The sequence below is a fragment of the Neovison vison genome, chromosome 3 (assembly GCF_020171115.1).
Source record: "Neovison vison isolate M4711 chromosome 3, ASM_NN_V1, whole genome shotgun sequence".
Classification (NCBI taxonomy): domain Eukaryota; kingdom Metazoa; phylum Chordata; class Mammalia; order Carnivora; family Mustelidae; genus Neogale; species Neogale vison.
In genome coordinates this window covers 33,948,695-33,972,141 of record NC_058093.1, presented here as the reverse complement: position 1 = coordinate 33,972,141, position 23,447 = coordinate 33,948,695, and the positions used below count along the sequence as shown (strand labels likewise).

The 23,447-nt window shown below is 37.5% G+C and overlaps 1 protein-coding gene across 1 annotated transcript in view; it reads left to right on the top strand.

Moving 5' to 3' along the window:
* CUL3 (cullin 3) overlaps positions 1-10,826 on the top strand; it is a 91,676-nt gene extending 80,850 nt beyond the window's left edge. Inside the window, exons 14-16 of the mRNA XM_044241703.1 lie at positions 3,079-3,265; positions 7,724-7,869; positions 10,356-10,826. Of these exons, the coding sequence (XP_044097638.1) occupies positions 3,079-3,265; positions 7,724-7,869; positions 10,356-10,487 (465 nt within the window). The 3' untranslated portion in view covers positions 10,488-10,826. The remainder of the gene's footprint in view (positions 1-3,078; positions 3,266-7,723; positions 7,870-10,355) is intronic.
* The last annotated feature ends 12,621 nt before the right edge of the window (positions 10,827-23,447 follow it).

Here is a 23,447-nt window from a genome sequence, read left to right as displayed (position 1 = left end):
TTGTGAAGATGTCAGCTGGGGTGTCAATCATCTAATGTTTGTCTGGGGCTGGAAAGTGTATTTCCAAGCTGTTGGTATGCTCTTCTTCCACAAGGCTGACAAGTTGATTTCCTCTGTTAATACATGGGGAAATGTGTCACATGGACCTTACCACACAATTGTCCTTGCGTCCTGGTGGCTAATTCTCCTCCCTGAAGCCAGCCATCCAAGAGACCCAAGCAGAACCTTGAAGTGCCTTTATGACTTAGCCTTAGAAATCAGATATTGTCACTTTCTGATTTTCTTGATCACCCAAGTCAGCCCTGATAGGATAAGGGGATCACACAGGGGTAAAATATACCAGAGTCATTACAGGCTATCATGGAAGCTGCATGCAAAAGATGGCATTTATTCATAGTGTCACATTCATCCACAGTATTCAGGCTGCTAAACTTTTTCCTCTTCTTATGTATTTCTTGAAGTAACAGAAGTTTTTATTATTTAAAACAGTTAAGATCAGGACATACATAAAGTGGTAAGTCTGTAGCTTGGATTATTATAACCTGCATTTGGTTTTGGAAAGCGATATGAGTATTAATACATATTTCTCTGAATGTTCTTAAGTTTTTCTGAGAAAGAGTGTGAAGTATAAAAACTAATGGACAGTAGCAAAATTAATGTCAGGCAGTAGACTATAAATAGAAGATGATCAAAATTAGGCAGTAGACTATAAATAGAGAATGAACAACAGTGATAATTGATATTTTGTTAAGAAGTTACAGCAATCACTAATGGCATAATTTCACATCATATAAAGGAAAATGGTTAGAAGTACAAGGTGAAACACACAGTTCACAATCATAGACGTCCCTCACAGATGTAATGACTGACCAGGCAATAAAAAGGAAGATACAGAAGATTTCATAATTAGCAAATTAAAGTGAACGCTTTATAGAGAACTTTGAACTCAGAAACAAAACATCCATATTGCTTTTGGGAAATATCCAAGGCTAGCATAACCTTATTACTGAAAGTGAATAAGGAGACTACAAAAAAGAAAAAGCTGTACAGGTTATTCAACCTTAAATGCACAAATCTTAAATCAAATATTAGCGAGTCCTATTCAGCAGTGTTGAAAGAATTATTCATTGTGTCCAAATAGGATTTATTCCTGAACTGCAAAGAAGAAATTTTTTAGTATTGTTAAATTTTATTATAATAATAATTAAGTTTACTGACCACTTGCTGTCTTATCAGACATTTCAAGAAGAAAATCAGTTAATCATCTCTATAGATATACAAAAAGCATTTGTAGAAATTAGTCTTCATTTCATATTTACAGGATATGGAGGACCCTTAACCACCTAACAATAGAATGAAATACCTTTAATATCATAAGGGTATATTTGATGAGAGACCTAAGCAAGCAGTAGTTAGTAAAATATTAGACCCCTTCCCATTAAATTTAGGAACAAGCCTTAGGATATCTGCCTTTATTACAGCTACTCGGTATTGTTCTATAGGTCCTAACTAACACACCAAGAAAAAAAAAATGGTTTGGTAAAATATGTGGAGGTGAGAAAATTTGTAGACAATGTGTAATCAACTGAGAACATCGCTGAGGAGAGTTCAGTTGAAAAATCAACTTGTCGGTTTGTTCCCGGGTTTCAGCACCTTCCCCCCCGCCAAAAAAAATCAACGTGTCTGTAAATCAGAGTTGATCAGAAAATGAGATGAGGAAAGTTATATTTTAAATAAGAATCATTATCTTCCTAGGAATTATTCTAACAGGAAAGGTAGAAGACTTGTACCAAAGGGGCAATAAAAGCAAAAGAATATGAAAGGGTAAATGTGCTCAGATGGGAAGTTTACATATTATAGAGTAGATAACCCATATATGTTTAATGTTAATACCATTGTATGAATGGGCATCTTCATGTACATACATGTGTCTTTGTATTCCTGTGTGTGTATGTAGATGTGTAGGAAAAGTCATAAAGGATGCACACTGAATTGCAATAGTCACTTCCTGCAATGATCTATAATTGTAAAATAACACCTAAGAAGGTATTTCTAGTTCTTTGAATATGATTAAGCAGTAGCATATGTAAATAAGTCAGTTCTGGCATGTACATAATAGTTATAATCAACATTCTGATAGCACCTATTTAACTTGCTGGAATTAATAACATACATAGCATTTGACGTGGCTAACTTAGGCATACAGAGATCATTTGAGGCAAAGGAATGTGCTTCATCATCACTAAATTCGCATTTCTCAATCCTCACTTGCCAGAGAGTCCTGTAGAGCAGCCTGAAGTGTTGCTCAGATTTGTGAAAGAGAGAACGATTCTTCAGATCAGTTATATAATCAATATCCCCATCTTCATGCCCATTCTTCTTGAGCTGCTTTTGAGAAACAGCTCTGTACAGTAAATCAGAGCTGTATATCCTACTGTGGAGATGTGGTGGCATCATACATTCCTGTAGACGTGTAGGAACTAAATCATATTTCTTAACTCTTTTTCATGTTTAGAATTAACTATTAGGTATTTAATTTTTTTTCATTTGGTCATACAGGCAGTAAATACAGTCAACTTGGATTATAAATTTTGATTGTATGATAGAAGGCCTTAGCTCAGGCTCACTTTGCTTCTTTCTATGAAGGAAGTTGCTGAGCAGAAGTAGTGTGGATTAATTGGGGAGAAGGATTGTAGAGTATTTCCAAAATTAGCAGTCCTTTGTTGGTTAACACTTTATTTTTACCTAAATATTAAAGCAGGTCAGTAATCAACTCTGCCGGATGACATTTTTAGGCCAGGCCTTGTATCTCCTGAAACAGAAATGTACATGTCTTTTCAATATTTTGTAATTTGAAAAAACTTTCTCTCTAGTTTCTCCAAATAAGTGAGATTTTAGTGAAGAGTCCTTATTCTTTGTTATAAACTCTTTGTTGTAAAGGGAGCTCTTTGTTGCAAATTATCTCTTCAATGGAATTCCCTCTGACTACTTACTGCTTGGTCAGTTCTACTTTACTAATTAACTAATCTACTATAATCTTTCAAAAAGTCTAACTGTGTTAATCTGATGGAATTTCAGGAAATTCAACAAGAGACGGATATCCCCGAAAGAGAACTTGTTAGAGCTCTGCAGTCCCTTGCCTGTGGTAAACCAACCCAGCGGGTTCTTACGAAAGAGCCCAAGTCCAAGGAAATAGAAAATGGCCACATATTCACAGTTAATGATCAGTTCACATCCAAACTACACAGAGTCAAGATTCAAACAGGTATCTGGGATTATATGGTTCCTCTTAAAAAAAATCTTTTTCCTCAAAAGAAATTATTATCTGTTGGAGTTCTGTCTTTAAAAAAAGTAATGCTTGGGCTGCCTGGGTGACTCAGTTGGTTAAGTGTCTGCCTTCAGCTCAGGTCCTCATCCCAGGGCCCTGGGATCTAGTCCGGTATGGGGCTCCCTGCAGAGCAGGGAGTCTGCTTCTTTCTCTCCCTCTGCCTGCTGCTCCCTCTGCTTGTGCTCACTCACTGTCTGTCTAATAAATAAAATCTTAAAAAATTTTAAAAAGTAAGGCTTTTCTGGTGCTGCATGACAATAGGCTTAAGGAGTAAAGTAGTTTTTATTCTTACGTGTTCCCGTCAAAATACAGTTGAATCTAAGTACAGTAAGCATTTAAAAAAGTAATTGGTAGTGTGAAAAGTATACTTCTTTCTTTACGGTTTTCAGTAACGACATAGAATTTTGTTAATATATTAGAAGTTAACAAAATAACTTTTTAACTGGCTGAGTTAACCAATAATGGACATCTATTTTTATTTTTATTTTTTTAAGATTCTATTTATTTATTTGTCGGAGAGAGAGATCACAAGTAGGCAGAGAGGCAGGCAGAGGGTGAAGCAGGTTCCCTGCCGAGCAAGGAGACCGATATGGGACTTGATTCCAGGATGCTGGGATCATGACCTGAGCCGAAGGCAGCCGCTTAACCAACTGAGCCACCCAGGCGTCCCTGGACATCTGTTTTTAAAACTGATTTATATATTTCTCAAAGTGGGGTTATCTAGTGTGATTTTTAGATGCAGCCATTTGTTTTAGTAGAGAATCTTTTAAGTTTCAAAACCTTGAAACCAATATTATCTCTCTACTTTAAAAACATAGAAATGATCCTATTGTGAATGATTTTTAGTATGTTTTTACTTTTAATGAGCATCCTGTTAATTATACATTTACCATAATGTATGAAGTGTGTTTTTGGTGTATTTAAGGGGGAAAAGGCAACTTATCTTTGTGAATGTTTAAAATTCTAACATCTAATTTTCTCCCTGATTTCAAATTTAGTGTTAGATAAACTTCCCAGGGCTAGCTTCATCCATCACAGCTGTGCATGAAGTCTGTGTATTGAAACAGTACTTTAAAATAAGTTTTTAAAATGATTGCAGTTCTTTTGATTTAAAAAAAAACTATGTTCACATTTTACACTAATAAAAAGAATTTTATGTCAAATATGTAATTGATTGCCAGATTACGTTCCTTCAAAATGTTACCTACACCCTTCTGACCTTTTTGACCCTAATTGGTATTTGTATGCCCTCTGAAGCAGAGTGGTGTCTCTTTTAAAGCATTGTCTACTTTGTCCCATAGTTGGAATGCCATATCATTGTATCTTCATCACCAAAATGGCCCCATGTTTGGACACAGATATAAATTGAAAATAAAATAGAACTATACTAAAGAGACTCATGGAATAAAATACCTTGTTTCCCCCAGTGTGAGACATAAGACTTTATAATTTGGGGTAGATTCAGGTTCTGGATCTTAGGACTCGTTTGTATTTTAGATTTAGAGGAAGATGTGCGGGGATGTACATACATCTGAATTACCAAACTTCACCATGCTTTAGCCTAACTATAACTCTGTATTCCCAGATTCCATCATGTCCAATAGTAGTTTCAGATACTGTTACTGTTATCAAAAAAATAGTCTTCTCTTCATGGATTTTTAATTGTGGGTGGTGGTGGTCTTTGTGTAGTATTTTAGATCTGATTAAAATAGATTTTTTAGGGGCACCTGGGTGGCCTGTTCAGTTAGGTGTCCAGCTCTCAATTTCGGCTCAGGTCATGATCTCGGATTTGTGAGATCAAGGCCTGAGGCTCTATGATAGGCATGGAGCCTGCTTGGGATTCTCTTGCCCTCCCTCCTCTGCCCTCCTCCCACTTTCACTCTCGTTTGCATCCTCTCTCAGATTAAAAAAAATTTTTTTTTGATGTTAAGTGTGTGTGTATAGTACTTTAAATCTAATTAAAATGGGAATACAGTTGTATATGATAAGAAATTCAACTAGATGATGTCTTTAAGGTTCTTTTCAGCTATAAAATTCTGTGAAGAAATAATGTTTTCATTTTGAAATATTACTTAGATTATTATCATCACTTAAAAATATTTAGTATAAGTTAAAATTTTCTCCCTGGTGTTATGTATTGTGACCACATAGGTTTCCTTAAGTTGTCAAAATACAGCCCTGCCTTGTGGCTCATAATCAAAGATGCAGAGACTCTTCTGTCCTTACCTAATTCTGCCTTTTCTATAGTCATTAATAGAAGTTCAAAGAAGTTATAAGTATTAATCAAATAACACAACCTTTGAAAAGATTTGTTGTAATCTACAGCGGTTTCCATAGTTCACCAGTCACCACCACTAGTCACGTTTCCCTTACCCTTTCCTTGATACAGCCAGATACATATGTACCCCATTACACAAGCAAATGCCTCTGTTACCTTCTCTTTAAGGCAGGGTATGGTGTGAGGCTCTGGGAGTGAGTTCCTGCCCTCACATTTTATAAAACATTTAAATTCAGTATATATCACCACAGTCTTTCCATTTATTTTGGACTATACCTCTTCAGGCAGCCAAAACCAACAGAACAAAATAGATTGTTTTAAAAAATTATTTCTTCCTCCAACATTTTATTTTAAATATTTTCAAATCCATAGAATAAGTGAGAAACACCATAATGGATGAAGGTATATGGCCATCACCGGTATTTATGAGTCATTAAACTTTTTGTCCCATGTGTTCTGGTGCCTTTGACTCTACCCTTGCCCTTTCCTCAAATACATACATTTATGTATATATTTGCTACAGCTATTCAGCAAACTTCACACTTCTCCCTGCCCCAAATACTTCAGCATACATTTACTCCTTTAGGCTAATATATTTTCTAAAATAATTATAATACTATATCATACCCAAGAAAATAATTCCATACATACTTATTTGCATAAATAAATATTTGTGTACCACCCATATATATTTGTCCACAGTTGTCTCAAAAATGCCTTTCAGGGCCACCTGGGTGGCTCAGTTGGTTAACCATCTAACTCTTGATTTCAGCTCTAGTCATGATCTCAGAATCATGGGATCAAGCTGAGTTGGGCTCTGCACTTAGCACGGAGTCTGCTTGAGATTCTCTCTTTTCCGTCTGTCCCCCACCCACACTCACACACACACACACACACACACACTCACTCTCTCTTTAAAATAAGTAAATTGTAAAAAAAAAAAAATTGTCTTTCATATCATTTTTTAAATCCAGGATTCAATCAGGGTGTCTGCATTACATTGATTTTTATGTCCTTTTAATTTCTATTTACTCTAAACCAGTACCTTTTTTTTTTTTAATGACATTGACTTTTTTGAGGAAAAGCATTATTTATTCTTTTTTAGTAGGTCATCTTAATCTAATTTTACTCTTTTTTTGCTAAGGTACTGATTATCTTTAACTTGGGAAAAGATACTGAAAATAGAATTCTTAACCAAGGGGTTCTAATGAGAAACACCTGAATAGATATGCACACCAGAATGATGTTCTGCTAAATTGTAGTGTCTGCTGTTTGTTGGTGTACCTGTGCCTAAGTCAGCAATGTCTTATGTGCTTCTTTGTAATTTCCAGTTTCTGCCTCCAGAAATTTCATATGTATCTCTTATTGATGACCAAATGAAAAATCAGATGCCATTTTTCTTTCTCTTACTTCAGTTAGAGCAGAGTTGTAAAAGAAAGGGACTTCAGTATTTAATCCCTGAGCAATTACCTTGAAGACAGTAGGGAGTAACAGAGTAAGACTTCTCTTTTCCAGAAGGCTGGAATAGAGTGTGCATTAGTGATAATGAGATTATGATGGAAAAAAATTAATAAGATATATAGTAAGAAATTTTTAGGTAGTCTGTGACAAGTACAGATAAATTACTTATTCCTTTAACTGACATCTTAGTGGTACTTTCTAACTATTTGTTGAGTTAACTGCATCTTGCCAACACATAACTCTTTCCTTCTCTTAAAGTGTCTTGGGGTGATATTAGTAAAATACTAGTTGGCTCTGCAATGAAAATTATTTTCTGGTAATTTTTCTACTAAGTACATCTGGCTGCCATTTTTCTTCCAGAAGAGGAATCTATTTTATAAAAATAAAATTGGTTTTATTATCTCTATAAAGTTAAATTCCTAATATTTAAAAAGAATAAGTTAGAATTGTAAGATTTTTTAATATCCATGATTATTAATTATTTAAATATTTGTTAAACATTGAATTAGGCACCTTTTGAATGTTTACTTGAATTAATGTATACTCATATTGAAATTGGTTTTTCTTTGTAGGTAATTTTCTAAATTCTATTGTTTTTTTATATACTGCATTTTTTTATTAATGGTAGTTACATGGTAAGTGTCTTTCTCTTTTAGTTGCTGCCAAACAAGGTGAATCTGACCCAGAAAGGAAAGAAACGAGGCAGAAAGTGGACGACGACAGAAAACATGAGATAGAAGCTGCTATTGTGCGGATAATGAAATCCAGAAAGAAGATGCAGCACAATGTATTAGTAGCAGAGGTGAGGGTGCTTAAAGACTAGATTAATGTAGGAAAAGCAAAATAATACTATCAGTTCACATTTAGGAAATCACTATATTCAGGTTGTTTAAAATACAGTTTTAAAATTAGGAAACCAGAGTCAGGTAACATTTATCATTAAAAGTATGGCAGTTACTTGATAATTAAACACATCAGTACATCCAAATATGTGCACACTTTAAGAACTAATATATTCATAATAGAAAATTGTCACATGAAGAATAAAAAGTTTTCCCTACTTAATATAAACAAGCTACCATTATTTTCAAAAGTCAGTGTTGCCATTGGAATGGGTAAGAATGATTAGGGCTGAATAAAGTAGTGGTAGAGGATAGAGAGCTAAGTGAAGATGAATGGAAGTACAACCGATAGGACTTACTGGTCATGGGAAACAAAGGGAGTCAAGGACTCCTAGTTTTCTGGTTTGAAGGCTAAATGGAGGGAGGGAGGGGCAGCGTGCTACTCTGTTCTGCATTTGCGGTATTTTGTACAAGCTGACTTTTATATCACATTGGCAGAGAAAGAATTATATGAGTGATTGGTCAGTCATTTCAAAACTAATGCCCTGTTGCTAATTAGGTAACTCATTAGTTTTCTCAGCCATTTTCATGGCTCTGGTAGAGTGACATTGATGGCAGTGCTTCGAGAAGGAAGTAGAGCTGAAAGCACCAGGAAGGGGCCTCGTCCTTTGAGATGCTGGCTCATGGGAAGGAGCAGAGAACAGTACTAGGGGACTGAGTGTTAAGTTGGGGTGGATTTTGTTTTTCTGATGGGAAGATATTCATGTTTATGTCCTAGGAATAAAGAAGGAATACTTGAAAGAAAATGGGGGTTGAGGGACAGTTGAATGGTGAGAGGACTGTGCAGGGAACACAGGTGGGTGGTAGACATGTTGACAAGGATAGTACTGACTACGCCTCTCTCGAGAACCCAGGGCAAGGTGCAGGGGTGTGCTAAATAAGGGTGTATGTGTATGTGCACGGTGTGGGAATGTGAGGAATTGCAGACTGAAACAGGATGTGAGGTGATGGTGCTCAGGAACTTGCTGAACTTGAACACAGGAAGTTTGTGTTACCAGTGTGTACCAGAGATCAGTGTAATGGCCAGTTGTAGTGTGAAAGCAGCCACTGATAACAAAGGAGTGTGGCTGTGTTCCAGTAAGGATTTACAAAATGGGCCACAGGGCTGTTTGGCCTGTGGGCCGCATCTTGTCTCCTGGTCTGCCCCAAAGGTGTAAAAATGATGACTTGACTCAGCAAGGAACCCAAGTTGTAGATTCTGAATGATGTGAATGTGAAGCAGATTTTTGTTGAAGAGTACCAAAGGAATCTGGGAGTTGAGGGTACTGTTCAGAGTGTAGCTGAAAGTGACCTTGCCTGCAGTCTGGACCCCATCAAGTAGGTAGGTCAGAAGAAATTGTTAGTAGCTTAGAAGAAAGGGTCAGCGGATGAGAGATCTCACATGGGTTGAGAACAAGTTTGTTGATACTAGAGGGCTAATACCAGAAGGAAGATAGATTTTTAGCTAGAGGCAGAAGTACTGAAGTTCACATTTCAAAGAATTGCCGATCCATTGCGGCTCTGGGAAATGAACTCTCCAATAGGAGTAAAAGGAAAGCTGCCTTTTGGGTGGATGGGTGTTCTGCAAGAGAGGCACGAAGGATCAGTGGGGAAAACCATCTTTGTAGGCAGAAGGGTTTGGTTCTCATCTCTGACTTCTGGCTCTGTTTACAATAATGCATGCATGTCCGTCTTACTGTCTGGCTCTTTTCCTCATTTGTAGAAGACAACCCACTTTGCAGGTTTAAGAGCATGAAATAAATAAATAAATAAATACAGAGTGACTGATAAACAATGCACAGACTTCAGCTGCTGCTGTAGTTACCACTTTATTTTTACCAGTGTCACAATACCTAGAATCCTGACAACAGCCTGAAGAAAAGAATGACAACAGTAGCATTTACCAGGACCAGGAAGCACCATTAATTCATTAAGCATATGCAATGACTTTACTTTCTCAGGAGCCCAGTGGTCATAAATGGGAGAGCTAGGATTTGAATCTAGATACTCTGGGGTCCAGAGTATGTGCTCTTAAATACATCATGGTTCCTAAATTCTGTGAGTTGGGAGAGTAACGGAGAGGTTTGTACATTTAGACCATCAGAATGGTTGAACCATAATGTGCTATGTGTTCATATAGTCCAACTAATTGAGTTACTAACCCACTTCAGCATTCATATTCTCATGTGAAGGAGGCATGTTCTAACCCATATGTAACATTTTCAAATAAAACCTTAAAGTTAAATTTTTGAATTTGGTAATCTGATTAGTAGAATTTGATCTGAATCTTAAAATGACACATCACTTCTTTTCAAAGATAAGAATTTTTGTGTGTTTATATGGAAATGTTAATACATTTTAAAAATTTTCCTGTAGGAATTAGTTTTTTTTTTACTTTCTCTTTTAGGTAACTCAGCAATTGAAGGCTCGATTCTTACCAAGTCCAGTTGTTATTAAGAAACGTATTGAAGGACTTATTGAGAGAGAATATTTGGCACGAACACCTGAGGATCGCAAAGTATACACATATGTAGCATAAAATGCGTTCAGAAATTTGATTTATTCTTGGACTGTACTCTTCCGCATGGACTGAGAAGTTCTTTTAAATCATTAAATATTAAGACGACCATCTCTTCTATTAAATTACAGTACATGTTCTAGACCATTCAGATCAAGCCTTTACTCCCTTTGAGAGTTTTCAACATCAGTTGATTGAGCTTCAGGCTTTACAACGTTTATCCCTGTAGAGATCATCTTTACAGTTCCTCGGGAAAATGTGAATGTGCCGCGTTTTGTTTTCAATACTGTATGAAAACAGGAAAAAATAAAACAAAAATTTAGAAAATACAGCTCATTAAAATAAAATTGTTGGATTTCATTTCCCCAGGTCTTCAGTGTTGATGTAAATGTGTTTTTGTAGTGTTGCTTAGCACTTTGCGCATTGTATAAGTTGGGTAACAAAAATGGTAAAAGAAATGACACAGTTCCCAGTTACTTGCTCTGCTTAAGACACTTCTTTAGCTAGTCTTGTTTAATTTAAAGGTTTGATAAATATACACAGACCCAAGCATACATTTGATGAGCATGCTTTATTCTACCATATGCACTTACTAATCTTCTAGCCTTATGACCAGGAACCTTTATTTTGGGCTCTATACACTCCCAGATTTGGTTTTCCCCTATTGTATTTTGAGATTCCCAAATTAAGTCCTCTAATAATTGGGTTTTGTTTTACGTTATCTCTAGAGAGAAAATATTTTAGTATGTATAAATTGTATAATAATTTTTTGCTGTTGTACTCACTGCTAATAGTGGATTGTATAGGGCAGTGTTTTTATTTCATTTATTATAGACAAAAATAAATGATTTAGTATGCACACACCCACTAATTCAAGTATGTCAGAGCACAAAGTTGGCAGCTGGTTGTATTTAATTCAGACCCTTGAAAAGCACATACAGCCGATACTTTGTTTATAAATATCTTTCTTAGGTTGCCCCTCTCTTAAATATATATTTTGGTGAAGCTGGGGTGCACTGTTAATTTTCTGTTTAAAATGCATTCTAAAGATGCAATAAATATGATTACCTTGGTATTTTTTAACGAGATCTTCAGTTCTTGCAGCTGTGTTTTGGGGAGTGATTAAGCAATATTTTTCAAACCTGATGATTCTTGGGTATTTAGCTATTGTCCTCCAAAGAGTCATCGTTTCATGTTTTCAAAGATGTACTTTGTGCTGAAGATTCATGTCAGTTATCCTGTGCTTCCAACTTGCACCAATGTTTTTTACATGATTGATCCACCAAGGATTATAGTTTGCTTTAACTTCAGAGTATTTTTATCTTCAATTTTATTTAATTTTGTTTCATTTTGTTTTCATAAGACAGTGTTTCAGCCATGTAATTGGGGCAAACCACTATAGGTTGATGTTGGATAGAAAAGTGGAATGTTACTAATGAGTTGAAATAACCAGCTCTTGGCTGACTATCAGTACTGTTGATACATATATTAGAATGTATGTCTTAGAAGATGGTTTCTGTTTAAATCTATGGTCAAGTTACAACAACTGAATTCTAAATGGATTAAAAGCTCCACATAAATATTTTCCCCCATGCGTCTCTTGGGTTATAATTTTCCTTTTAAACTTGGCAAATATTCTCTTACTGCATTTAATTTTGTCTCCATTTGTACTGTAGAATTATAAGCCTTATGCTCTTAATCTCTACATTCTCCACTTTTACATGATGCAGTTAAGATGCAGATGAAAACTATCATGAACATTATTCTCAGGATACTTTTACCATACTTGAGCACTAGTAGGGCAGGTGTAGAATGGTGAGCCGAAGGGTTCCACCCTTGTGATTTTCATAATTGGATTTCTGTAATGGGTGGGTGTTTGTCTATCGGAAGATAACTGGTAGTTCGGGTAGCACAGTTGTTCTGTTGCTCTCAGTCCCCAGTTAAATAATTATGACACCTTGGGAAATAGAACAATTCAGATTGTTGAGTTAATAAATATGAAAGTTGTAAAAACTACATATGAAGTTTCAATAAACACAAATTTAAGTGCTACTTTAAACCACTAAAAATCAGTAAAGTTAAATTTATATTTTTTCTCAAGTATGGTTGTACAAATCAGATGTAGATCTAGAACTTTGAGATGCTAGTTTGGGAGTACAGGTTCATGTTTATGCTTCTAAATGCTGATACGTACATTGAAACACGTTTCTGAACTCCAGTTGGGTTGAATGGCCAGAGAATGATAACTGCAGTGAAAAACAAAAATGGGTCACCTAACACAGTTACACGTTTTGACTCTTAATTATTATTTTAGCTCATAAAGCTCGTAATGGTACGTGTTGACATTGCTTTCTTTTCAGCAAGTGGTCATTCATGCTGTTTTTCTCAGTTCTTTAATGTCTTAATTTCAAAGAATAATACATCCTAATCATTTAATCCTGTTGATGTGAATAAATTTTGATGACTTACTTGAAGAATTTCGAGGGTGGATACATAGTTTTCTAACTGCAAAAATGATGTAATCTTTGTTCACTTGTTAAGTTGTAATTCTCTGCTATCATTTTCAAATCCAGGACAGTGTTTATTTTGAATTGTTATATAGTTATATTATTTAAAGATTGAAAATTCATTGCAATTAGGGAACACAGCCTCACAAAATAAAATGTGGTTGTGAATACAAGGATTCTTTATGTCAGTGAATTTTAAAAGGGGATGGGGGAAGGGACACATGTCTCTCCAAAGGATGTATTAGAATCACCTGTTGTAGCATTGTATACCTAGACATGTACGGCTCCCAAACCCCCAGGATGCTGATAGACCTTCTCCATAAGAATCCTTGTCCTAGTAAAGCACTGTTGATATTCCATTTCCCCCAGTGTGTATGTTCGGTATCAAGAAAGGCTTGGGAGACAACCAGTGAGTGAGTTCAAGACGATGCCTGCATCCCCAGAAAACTAGTACATTGGCATCATCTGGGGTTTCTAAATATTATTTAGTTCCTCAATTTGGAAAATAATTTCAAAATGTTAAATCCAGATGATACTATTTTTGTTACACTTTTAGATACTTATTTTGAATAGCTGAGTAGTATACAGGTTTTATTTTTGCCTATCTACTGTAACTTGAGACTCAATTTTTATAGCCTACTTTTATATAAGCTATCTTTTACTGCTATTAGTTTGTCTCCACTTGGGGAGGAAAACTGTTAGATAATGAAAATTGAGGATCATATATTTTACTATATGGTGCATATAGTCAGTAGGTATTTTGTATTCCATGGATATGAACGTTAAAACATTTCAGGTTAGCAAAATTATTATGAATTATTTCTATTTCCCCAAAGCAGGGATAAATAAAAGTGTTAAGCAAACAGTTAATAACAACATTTACGTCCTTATTACCACGTGCCAGACACTGTTCTGAGTGTTTCATGTGCATTAATTAGTCATCACATGAGCTTTATAAGATGGAAATTGTCGATTATGTCAATGTTGCCTAAGGGTACTGCTAGGAAATGGCACAGCCAAGCTGGTTGGGCCTGCGTTTGATACTCTGTTCTAACACCTGAGATGGTGTCACTTGATGTGACTTTCTGTTTATAAATTCCTTATTTTACTCCATACCTCATTCACAGGAAGGAAAGTTAGAGGATATGGCAAAATTACTCCTAACAAACTAAACTTAGTACACAACGCATCTTGGTATGGAAACTTTAGATACTTCATCTTACTGGTCATCAGTTTTGGGTAGGAAAGGAAACAGAAGGCAATCCCTGCTATTCTGGAAGCTTAGTGCAAGTTTTACATACTTGAGTGGGTTGCATGGAGAGATGCTTAAATGGAACTTAAATTCAAATCTTGAATTCTAAAAGACATTTTCTCCTTTGCATGCCTTGTACCAAATCCATTATCTAACTAGAAGTTTGAGGAGACGGAATAGTGACAGTGAATCTAACAGGGAACAGTGCAGAGATGGATCATGAAGCTAGCCCTCAGGAGAACCTGAATAGCTGGAAAGTCTTGAAAAGTCCTTGGTGAATTTTAGAGATAGTAAATTCGCAATGGTGTCGCTTACGAGTCTGATCCTCACACTAGGGCTTAAATTGACCCTCCAATGAATGAATGGAGCAGACATGGCCTTGTAATTTTATGGGAGGAGCTCAAAACCATCTTGCGTATTTTTTAGTAACAAATTGTTAAATTTGAACAGTTGGATAACAGTACAGTTCAAATAACACAAAACTATACTCAATTCTTGCAGTGTGGGAAAATTAAAATTTGAAGTCTCAAAATTCTTGTCTGCAGTTGTACTTCTTCAGTGCCTCAGCACAATGCCGGGCATGTGGTGGGTGTAGGCGCTCTGGAAGTAGATGAATGCACTTCATGATCACCAAGTGTCTTAGCAGGCCGTTTTAAAGGATTCAGCTTCAGAAGTTAACGTGTACTGCATTATTGGAGGTATGGCAAATAATATGGTGTAAGAATTGTGTTTTTTACTTTCATAAATAATTTGGTCTTTGGTTTGCAACTAGGTAAAAAGTGGAAAATGTAGACCAACCACTCAGTTGTTCAGATGATATTTAATGCTGATTTTAAAGCCCTCTTGACTCTCACAACATCCTATGAAAAAACTCAGACTTAATGATACAAAAACTTATTCAAGAGCCTATGAATAATAACTACTAGGTTGTGGGGATTTGGGCCTAAATCTGTCTGATTCCAAACCCTATTCTTGTAATGAGTGTTAACGTGTCCCCAGTGACTGACTTGATTTTGGTCAAGTGTGGACAGAATTTTATAAATTGAATTTGAATCTGAGGGTAGATTTTTTGTGTGTGTATTTTGGTGGAAGTTTCTGTTGATTTATTAGAAAGTATTCCTTGGAGAATCTGATACTGTAAAACTTATAGATTGTGCACAAGAGAGAAATTGGTAATACTAGCTGTGTGTATTGGTATATATGGTATATTCAAATTACTGTGTTTATAAAATTTTATATAACTGATGCCCAATATCAGTATCTGTAGAATTCATCCTAAATTTTATTTCCCATATTGATACTCTCATCTATTAAAAAATAACCACTAGTCCAGTTTTTAAATGGAATGGGTTTGTAGGCCAAAAGAGACAGAAAACTTAGCAGAAGGGCATGGAATCCAGCTAAACGAAGAAGTAAAAGGAAGTGGAATGGCCTTTAAAGTTAAGAAAATGTAGGCACACTATGTTCACACATGCTCTCTTGTTTGTCTGCAAACCCATTTTGCAGTACTCCTACATATTCTTAATGCTTTTTTTTAACAAAAATTGGTATTATCCAAATTTGTAATAAGGCATCCATATTCACCGAACTGACTTGGGCTAATTAAAAAATAATGTAATCCATTCTCAAAGAACTGGAGGGTTGTAGTCATTAAGGCTATACAAGCATACTACAGAATGTTAAAAAAAAAAAAAAAAAACTATTCCCAAAGCAGATCAGCAAGGGTCACTGGTATTTTAAAACCTAATTGCACACCAGGGTTTTCTAGGGAAGCTTTAAAACAAAACTAATACCTCTTGTAGATTTTGACTTAGAAAGTCTGAGGTGCTTCTTTTGTTCAGCTAAATTTGGGAACCATTGCTTTTGATGGCAGTCATTAAAGCATATAAATTCCTGATATGACTAAGAGAACATTCATTTGATATACAAGTTGTGAGGTTTTCTTTAGCCCCTTACATGTATTTAGTACACCTCAGCTGGTTAAACAACATGTTGATCAAGAATTTTGATTCCAATGTGGGCCAGTTAGTATTAATCAGATAACAGTATTAATCACAACCCACCAGTTGTCATTAGTGGATTCTCAAATGGGCGGGGGGGAGGGGGTGCAGGGAGGTTGAGTCAGTAATCATGCCCTCATAGTCAAAGAGTAACCTGTGGTCTTACAGTTACAATCAGGCATTCCCGTGGAGAGTAACTGAATCCAGAAACCCAGGTATTCAAAGTTCAGTTACCTTTTTGCCACTAGTCTAAGAACCACTGGTTGTGACGCAGTTTAATGAGATCTGGGAAACAAAAATTGGTATGTTTTTGCTGCCAACTTTGTGAGATCATAAAGTATAAGCCATAGTCTCCGCTATTATCGTGTGATCCAAATGGTATGAAGTGTTTCCAGTGAAATTTAGGCTTTTGTTTGACAGTCATCCACTTAATCTGACATGAGGGGACTCCCTTAAGAACATGATACTCCCAATTCCCTAATAGCCAAATCTGACTTTTGGATTATTTCTCAGTAATGAGCTTTATAGAATCATCCATATTCTCTTATGTGCCAGTAATTTAGCAAAATGCATGTTTTTAATTGTTTTTTCTCAATCTTGAAAAAGTTGAGAGTCTTGAATCGATTCTTGAAAAATCGTTCCATCAGTTTGGTGTGTAGAGTAAGTAAGAGCTAAGTGTGTAAGGAGATCCACAAGCTCATCCCCAGGCAAACCTCATTCTCAAGGTTGGCAAAAGAGGGAGGGCCCCCTTCTAGCTTGTACTGTGGTCCCTGAAGGTGCACTTTGGAGATTCTCGCTATTGCTGTTGTGCTTAGGACCCTGGCCACAATTACTGCTGTTTCAACCAAAGTGCTGGATACACAGCCGATCAATGTTCACTTGTCTTTATAACTTTTACTTCTCCATTGGCCTCAACTGTGAATTCAGTGGTAGATCTGGATGACAAACAGCATTACTGCTCCCAAGGGAGATTTTTCCTCTGTAGCTTCTCTTAGAAGATTTGGAGCTTGAATTTACCAAAGGACTAGCTGGTGACATGCTCTCACTGTAACAGCTCTTACCTACCTGTTACTCAAATGCTAACTTCATTCCAGCCCACTAATAACAACAGCATAGCCCCTTCTATATAGTTGGTAGATCTGCATATTAACCCAAGCTGTTGCATTAGCCTTATTAAATACATTGTGCTATAATCAACTGAGTTTATGGTCTAGAAACTTGGATTTATAAACTAAACTCGTTCATAATATTCTTCCCTCTCTTTTGAGCTAGTTTAACCTCTTGAAATACAATATTTATCTAAATTACTTCCTGCAGCCCTTCCTTAAAAGGCCCATTTTTTTTCTACTTCTTTTTTTTGTAATGAAAAGGACCAAAAAGTGAGTTTACTAAAACAGTTACAATCCAATCACGTTGTTGAAATCCAGTTTTGTGCAAATGGTCTGCACATGTTTGTGTGCGTATGGATATGGGTATACATGTGCACATGGGTGTGCACAGTTGTGTATGCATGGTGAGTGACATCAAATCTTTGGAATAGTACGTAGCTGATATGTAGATTGATCATTTCTGTTCTAAATTACTAGGTATATAGTTTATCAAGTGGGAAACCAGTTAATAAAAAAAGCAGTTAAACTTGTTCTATTTATTTCACTACTTTTGCTAAGAAACAGTGTATTATTAAATATTAACAAAATTCTATGTTAGGCAAAAATGTACAGGTACATGTGAGCCTACATAGATGGAACTCTTAAGGAAATTTGTTGACTAAGAAATAAAGTTGTATTTATAAGTTAATTCCCCATGGTTAAGTGTGTCATTGTCAGATATAACAATGTAAATAACTCCCCTCTTCGGTAAAAAACAACAACAACAAAAAACAAAAACAAACACTAGAAATAGATAAAGATGTCTACATATATACGGAAATGTGATATTTAGTGTAACCAGAGATTTACATAATCTATATTCTTTTTATAATTTCAGATGTTAGCTTTCTGCAACTGATAGACGTCTACAGCTTTTTGAAAAGAGGTGGGTGCATACATAACCTGATCTGTCTCTACAACTGGGTCCGTGGGCATCAATTGCGGTAGTTCAAGTTCTGTGCCTTTGGGTTGTCTGGCTTTTCTCCCAGTCTGGTTGTGAGTTGCCTCCTTTTTTAGGGTACCTACCTCTGACAGCCCCCTTGCTTCCCCCCTCTGACAGCCTCCTTGCTTCCCCTATACTAGAGAAGAAGCAAAAGAACTACAGAGCACAGTTGCTGTCTAGGAGTGAATGAGGCTAAAATGAGGCGGGAAGGAGGAGAGGGCCTGGCTTTGTGAGAGTTTGCCTAGATGTTGGAAGGAAATTGCGGTTTGGGTTCTGAAGTGTAGGGGAAATACAACCTCCAGAATAATGGCATGTAATGGTATAGTGTGAAATTGCCATCTATCCTGTGTTCTGATTCTTCAAATTTCCGTCATTCAAGGTTTACTAAGAAAACTTCTTTAGAAAGGAGTGAAGACATTGGAAAGGGACCATGGAGGATAGGGTCACAAGACTAAATCCTACAAAGAATTCTGATTCGTTCTTTAATTCACTCAAGACAGAGTGTGGCGCAAGCTATTTGTGAAATACACAGGTTCTTTTTAAAAGTTACAAGTATTAGTGGTGGGATGTCCCATTCATCCCCAGGTGGAATTGAGATGTCGTTACTAAATGAAGATTCCCCGTGTGCTACATAGTGTTTTCATGTATAACCTACTCCATTTAAAGAATGTAAATGTCATGAAATATGTTTACACTATATTGAATGACATTTTTTTCATAGAATTCATTTGTGTAACCATTTATTTTGTATTTTTAAGTGTTTAGCCATATTTAAGATATATTTTCATATGTATTTATCTATACATCTTCTATGTACCATATAGAGTTTTAGGCACTGGAGACTCAACAGTGAACAAAACAGACAAAAGGCTTTGCCTTAAAGAGGAGTACACTGGGGAGAATTGTCAATCATGCTAAATTATATAGTGTGCAAAATGTATGGGCTGTGAGAAAAAGTAAAGCAGCTCAAGGAAATGAGGAGTGCCATGGTCGAGGGGAGGTCACGTTATAATTCTGAATAGGATGATGAGGGCATCCACCTTCAGAAGGTTGTATCTGAGCTAGATACGCCCTGAAGGAAGTGAAGGAGCAAGCAAGCCATGCCACTGTCAGGGAAGAAAAGTTCCAGGCAGAGAAATAGGACAGTTCAAAGACCTGCCTAGAATGTTCGAGCAACAGGGAGGAGGCTGATGTCACTGGTGCAGAGTGGAAGAGGGGAGAGAAGTAGGAAATTGGGAGGAGTTACGAGGGGGCAGGAACCTGGAGGGCTTTGCAGGCCTTTAAAGACTGGCTGTTACTGGAAGAAATTGGAGAAGTGTTGCAGAGGCATCGGCACGGCCATGACACAAATCTCACTCAGGCTTTAGAAAAAGATGGCTCTAGTCGCTGTTCACAAGGTGAAGACAATGAGAGCTTGGACCCAGGTGATGGGCATGGCTGTGCTGACAAGTGATTAGATCCTGCATGTATTTCACACAGAGAACTGAGGAATACGATGTGGGCTCTGAGAGAAAGAGCTGTCACCAGAGCACTGGGTCTGAGGAACTGATGAGATAGTATTGCCATTCCCTAGTTGGGGGTAAAGGTGAGTGGGGTAGTTTTCCTTTCCCGTTCCCCTCACTTCCTTTTTTTTGGTTTTTGACTGTATTTGGGGGCGGGGGGAGATAGTCATTTTTAGGTTCATAGCAACACTGGTCATTTTGTTTTGAGGAAGGGGTGAGCTGTGGTCACTTTAGAGCCTTTTAAGTTTCAGTTTCTGGTAGACAACCAAGTGTGACATCAACTAGGAGTTGGATCTGCACATTCGGGGTTTAGGGCAGGAGAGTGGGCTGGAAATACAAATTCCAGAGTTGTCAATATGTAGATGGTATTTATAGCCGTCAAACTGGAGGAACTCACCAAGGATGTGGTCGGTTATCGGCACACCCTTCCATCTGTGCCAGTGGATCTGAGTCCTTTAATGGTTTTCCTTTACCAGGTGACACAGTGTTAAGTTTTGCAGTAGAAGGTACTAGTGAGGCATCACAAGAGGAATGGTTTCGTGTCCTGGGCCTGATGTTCACCCACCAGGTTTTGAGAGGGCACTTTCTGTTTTTTTCATCCAGTGCCCCACTTGCGTGTTTTTCCCACCCCTTGGTATCCGGGGTCTAGCTCTTCCCAGCATTTGGCTGCCCCACTCTTGCCCCAGTGCTCTCTTAAGCCCTTGACCCAGTCATGGCAATTTGGCTGCAACCCCAAGCAGTATGGGCCTATACCACAGCACCGACCACTGCTCCCTCACTTCTCCCCTCAGCCCACCCCCCCACCCCCCACATCCATGCTGGGAGGCAAGACTACCCTGCCTTACAGCAGTCCAGGCATCTGGGCTGAGTCTGGCACAGAGGGGTACAAGATCCCAGCAGAGCCAGGCCATTCGAACTCCTGGTTGCAGCAGTGCCTTGCAGTGGTGCCTCAATCCCCTCTCACATCCTGTCTCCTTTGTTCGACCAATCCTCTGTTATTCCATCATCAGCCTCTGCTCATACCCACCTGGGGATTTGTTTCCCATGGCCTTCCCAACACAGACACCCAACGCCCAATGCACACATGCCTGTCAGCCTCGGCTCACCTGCCTCCCAGAGGCTTGTTCCTGCTTGCACAGTGACCGTGGACCAACAAATTTCTCCTTCCACTGGGCTGCAGTTTCTTCAGGGAGGGCTGAACCCCCTTCTGAGCCTGTCCTCCTTCAAGCACTCTCTCTTGGCCTACACCGCCCCTTACAGTTATCTTGAAATCTGCACAATTAGTTTTCCAAAATGGCTTACTAATTCCTTATTTTAAACTTCCTTCATTTAAGTTTTGTGTGGTATCCATCACCTGAGTGGGCCCAAACTGACAAGAGGAGTTGATAGTAAACAGAAGAAGAGGTTGAGGGATTTGAGGTCTGGAGCACCCCACTGTTAAGAGGTTTGGAAGAGGGACTAAGGTGAGACAGAGTAAGCCAAATGGCCAAGGAAGGAGGAAAATAAAAAAGAACACATTTACAAAGAAGGTGGTTATCAGCTATGTCAGAAACTGCTAGTTAGTCACGTACAATGAGAACTGAGCGTGAAACTCAGGATGTAGCAAAATGAAAATCACTAGCAGCCTTCACAAAATCGGAAACATTAGAAGGACTCTAAAAGAGTCTATCTATCAACCTGTCACCCAAGGCAAGACTGACTTTGAGATGCCCTTGACAGATCTTCCACCTAAATCTAAACATCTAAATTTGCTTGCAAATCACTATTTAGTTAATTTGTTCTGTTAACTTTGGGGCTTTATATAATACAATTTTTATAAAAATTAACTTTTCAAATGATCAGAGACATCAGCTATTGTATAGAGAGCATAGAATATTGAGATGCCCTCAGTATTGTATATATCAAGTAATATTTATTGAGCATCTATTGTGTTGCAGGTGTTAGTCTAAGAACTGGGATATGGTAGTAAAACAGGGAAGCAAAAAGCTTGTCATCATGAAGCTTCCATTTTGGTGGGAGACCAAGTAATAAATTAGTGAACAAATACATAAATAGGGTGTTTTCAGAATGATATGCACAATGAAGGAAATTGAGTGCCAGGAACAGTAGGGAGTTACTTTGTAATGGTATAAGGATTTAGAAAAACCCTCCCCAAAGCAATTTGAGCATTTGAGCTAAGACCTAACTGTGGATAGTGGTGAACAAAAATCTGCACAGAAAGCATTCTGGATAGAGTGTGTGACATATAGGAGTTTTGTGGATTCAAGGGGCAAAAAGAGAACAAGACTGCAAGCACAGTGTGGAATCTGGGAAAGAAGTAGAAGATAAGATAAAAAGAGATGCAAGGGGAGTTCTAGTTTCTGTCATAATGGAGCAACAAGGGTGAGATTTATACTCCAGCTCTAAGCAATTAGAGAACTGGACAAACTATATATAAAACAGTGGTTTTCAACAGATGAATGGATAAAGAAGATATGGTATATATACAATGGAATACTATGCAACCATCCAAAGAAATGAAATCTTGCCATTTGCAACGATGTGGATGGAACTAGAGGGTATTATGCTTAGTGAAATAAGACAATCAGAGAAAGACAACTATCATATGATCTCCTTGATATGAGGAAGTGGAGATGCAACATGGGTTTGGGGATAGGAAAAGAATAAATGAAAGAAGATGGGATCGGGAGGGAGACAAACCATAAGAGACTCTTAACCTCACAAAACAAACTGAGGGTTGCTGAGGGGAGAGGGTTGGGAGAGGGTGGCTGGGTTATGGACATTGGGAAGGGTATGTGCTATGGTGAGTGCTGTGAAATGTGGAAAGCTGGTGATTCACAGACCTGTACCTCTGGGGATAAAAATACATTATATGTTTATAAAAAATTTTAAAAATAATTTTTAAAAAAAGAACAGTGGTTTTCAGATTTTGGACAACTTGCCTGTGGTCCTTGAGAGAAGGTCCTTTTACCTGTGGTCCTTGAGAGAAGGGGAAAAAGAAGGTGATCCCTATGATTGCACTAGGTTATTATGGGAAGACTGTTCCCAGGCTTAAGTGCAGGGAGGGAGGAACCTGGACCCCAGAAGTCTTTCTGAGTTGAAAAATCTGAGATCAGAGTTTAGGGTGGTCAGAGTATGGATGGAATTTGTGGATCATAGTCCCAAGAAGAGAGGACTGTGCCTGGAAACAGTGCAAGACACCTGCAGAGGTGACTTCTCCAGTCTTTGGCTAAGGGTTGAGTTCAGCATTCAGGAGAGGAAATTACCCAAAGCCAAGGAAAGATCCACAAGAAAGGAGAAGGCAGAAGAGTCTCAGAGCCCAAATGGGACTGGGTGTCATTTATGCCCCTATTAGCCAGTCTTACAAAAATCTTACAAAACACAAGGCATTGAATAGAATCCTCAGAAGGGTGTCAACTTAGTAGTGAAGCAAAATTAGCTGTAGACTAAAGGCTGCTCTAGACCTGCAACAACAAGGATCAAAAGCAAACCTCAGAAGAATCCAACTGAGTCCAAATACTTTAACTATGAACCAGTATGTAAAAGAATACAACAAAACCTGCAATCAATACATAAAATTCACAACATCTAGCATGCAACAACAACAACAAAATTATTAGAAGGGGTCT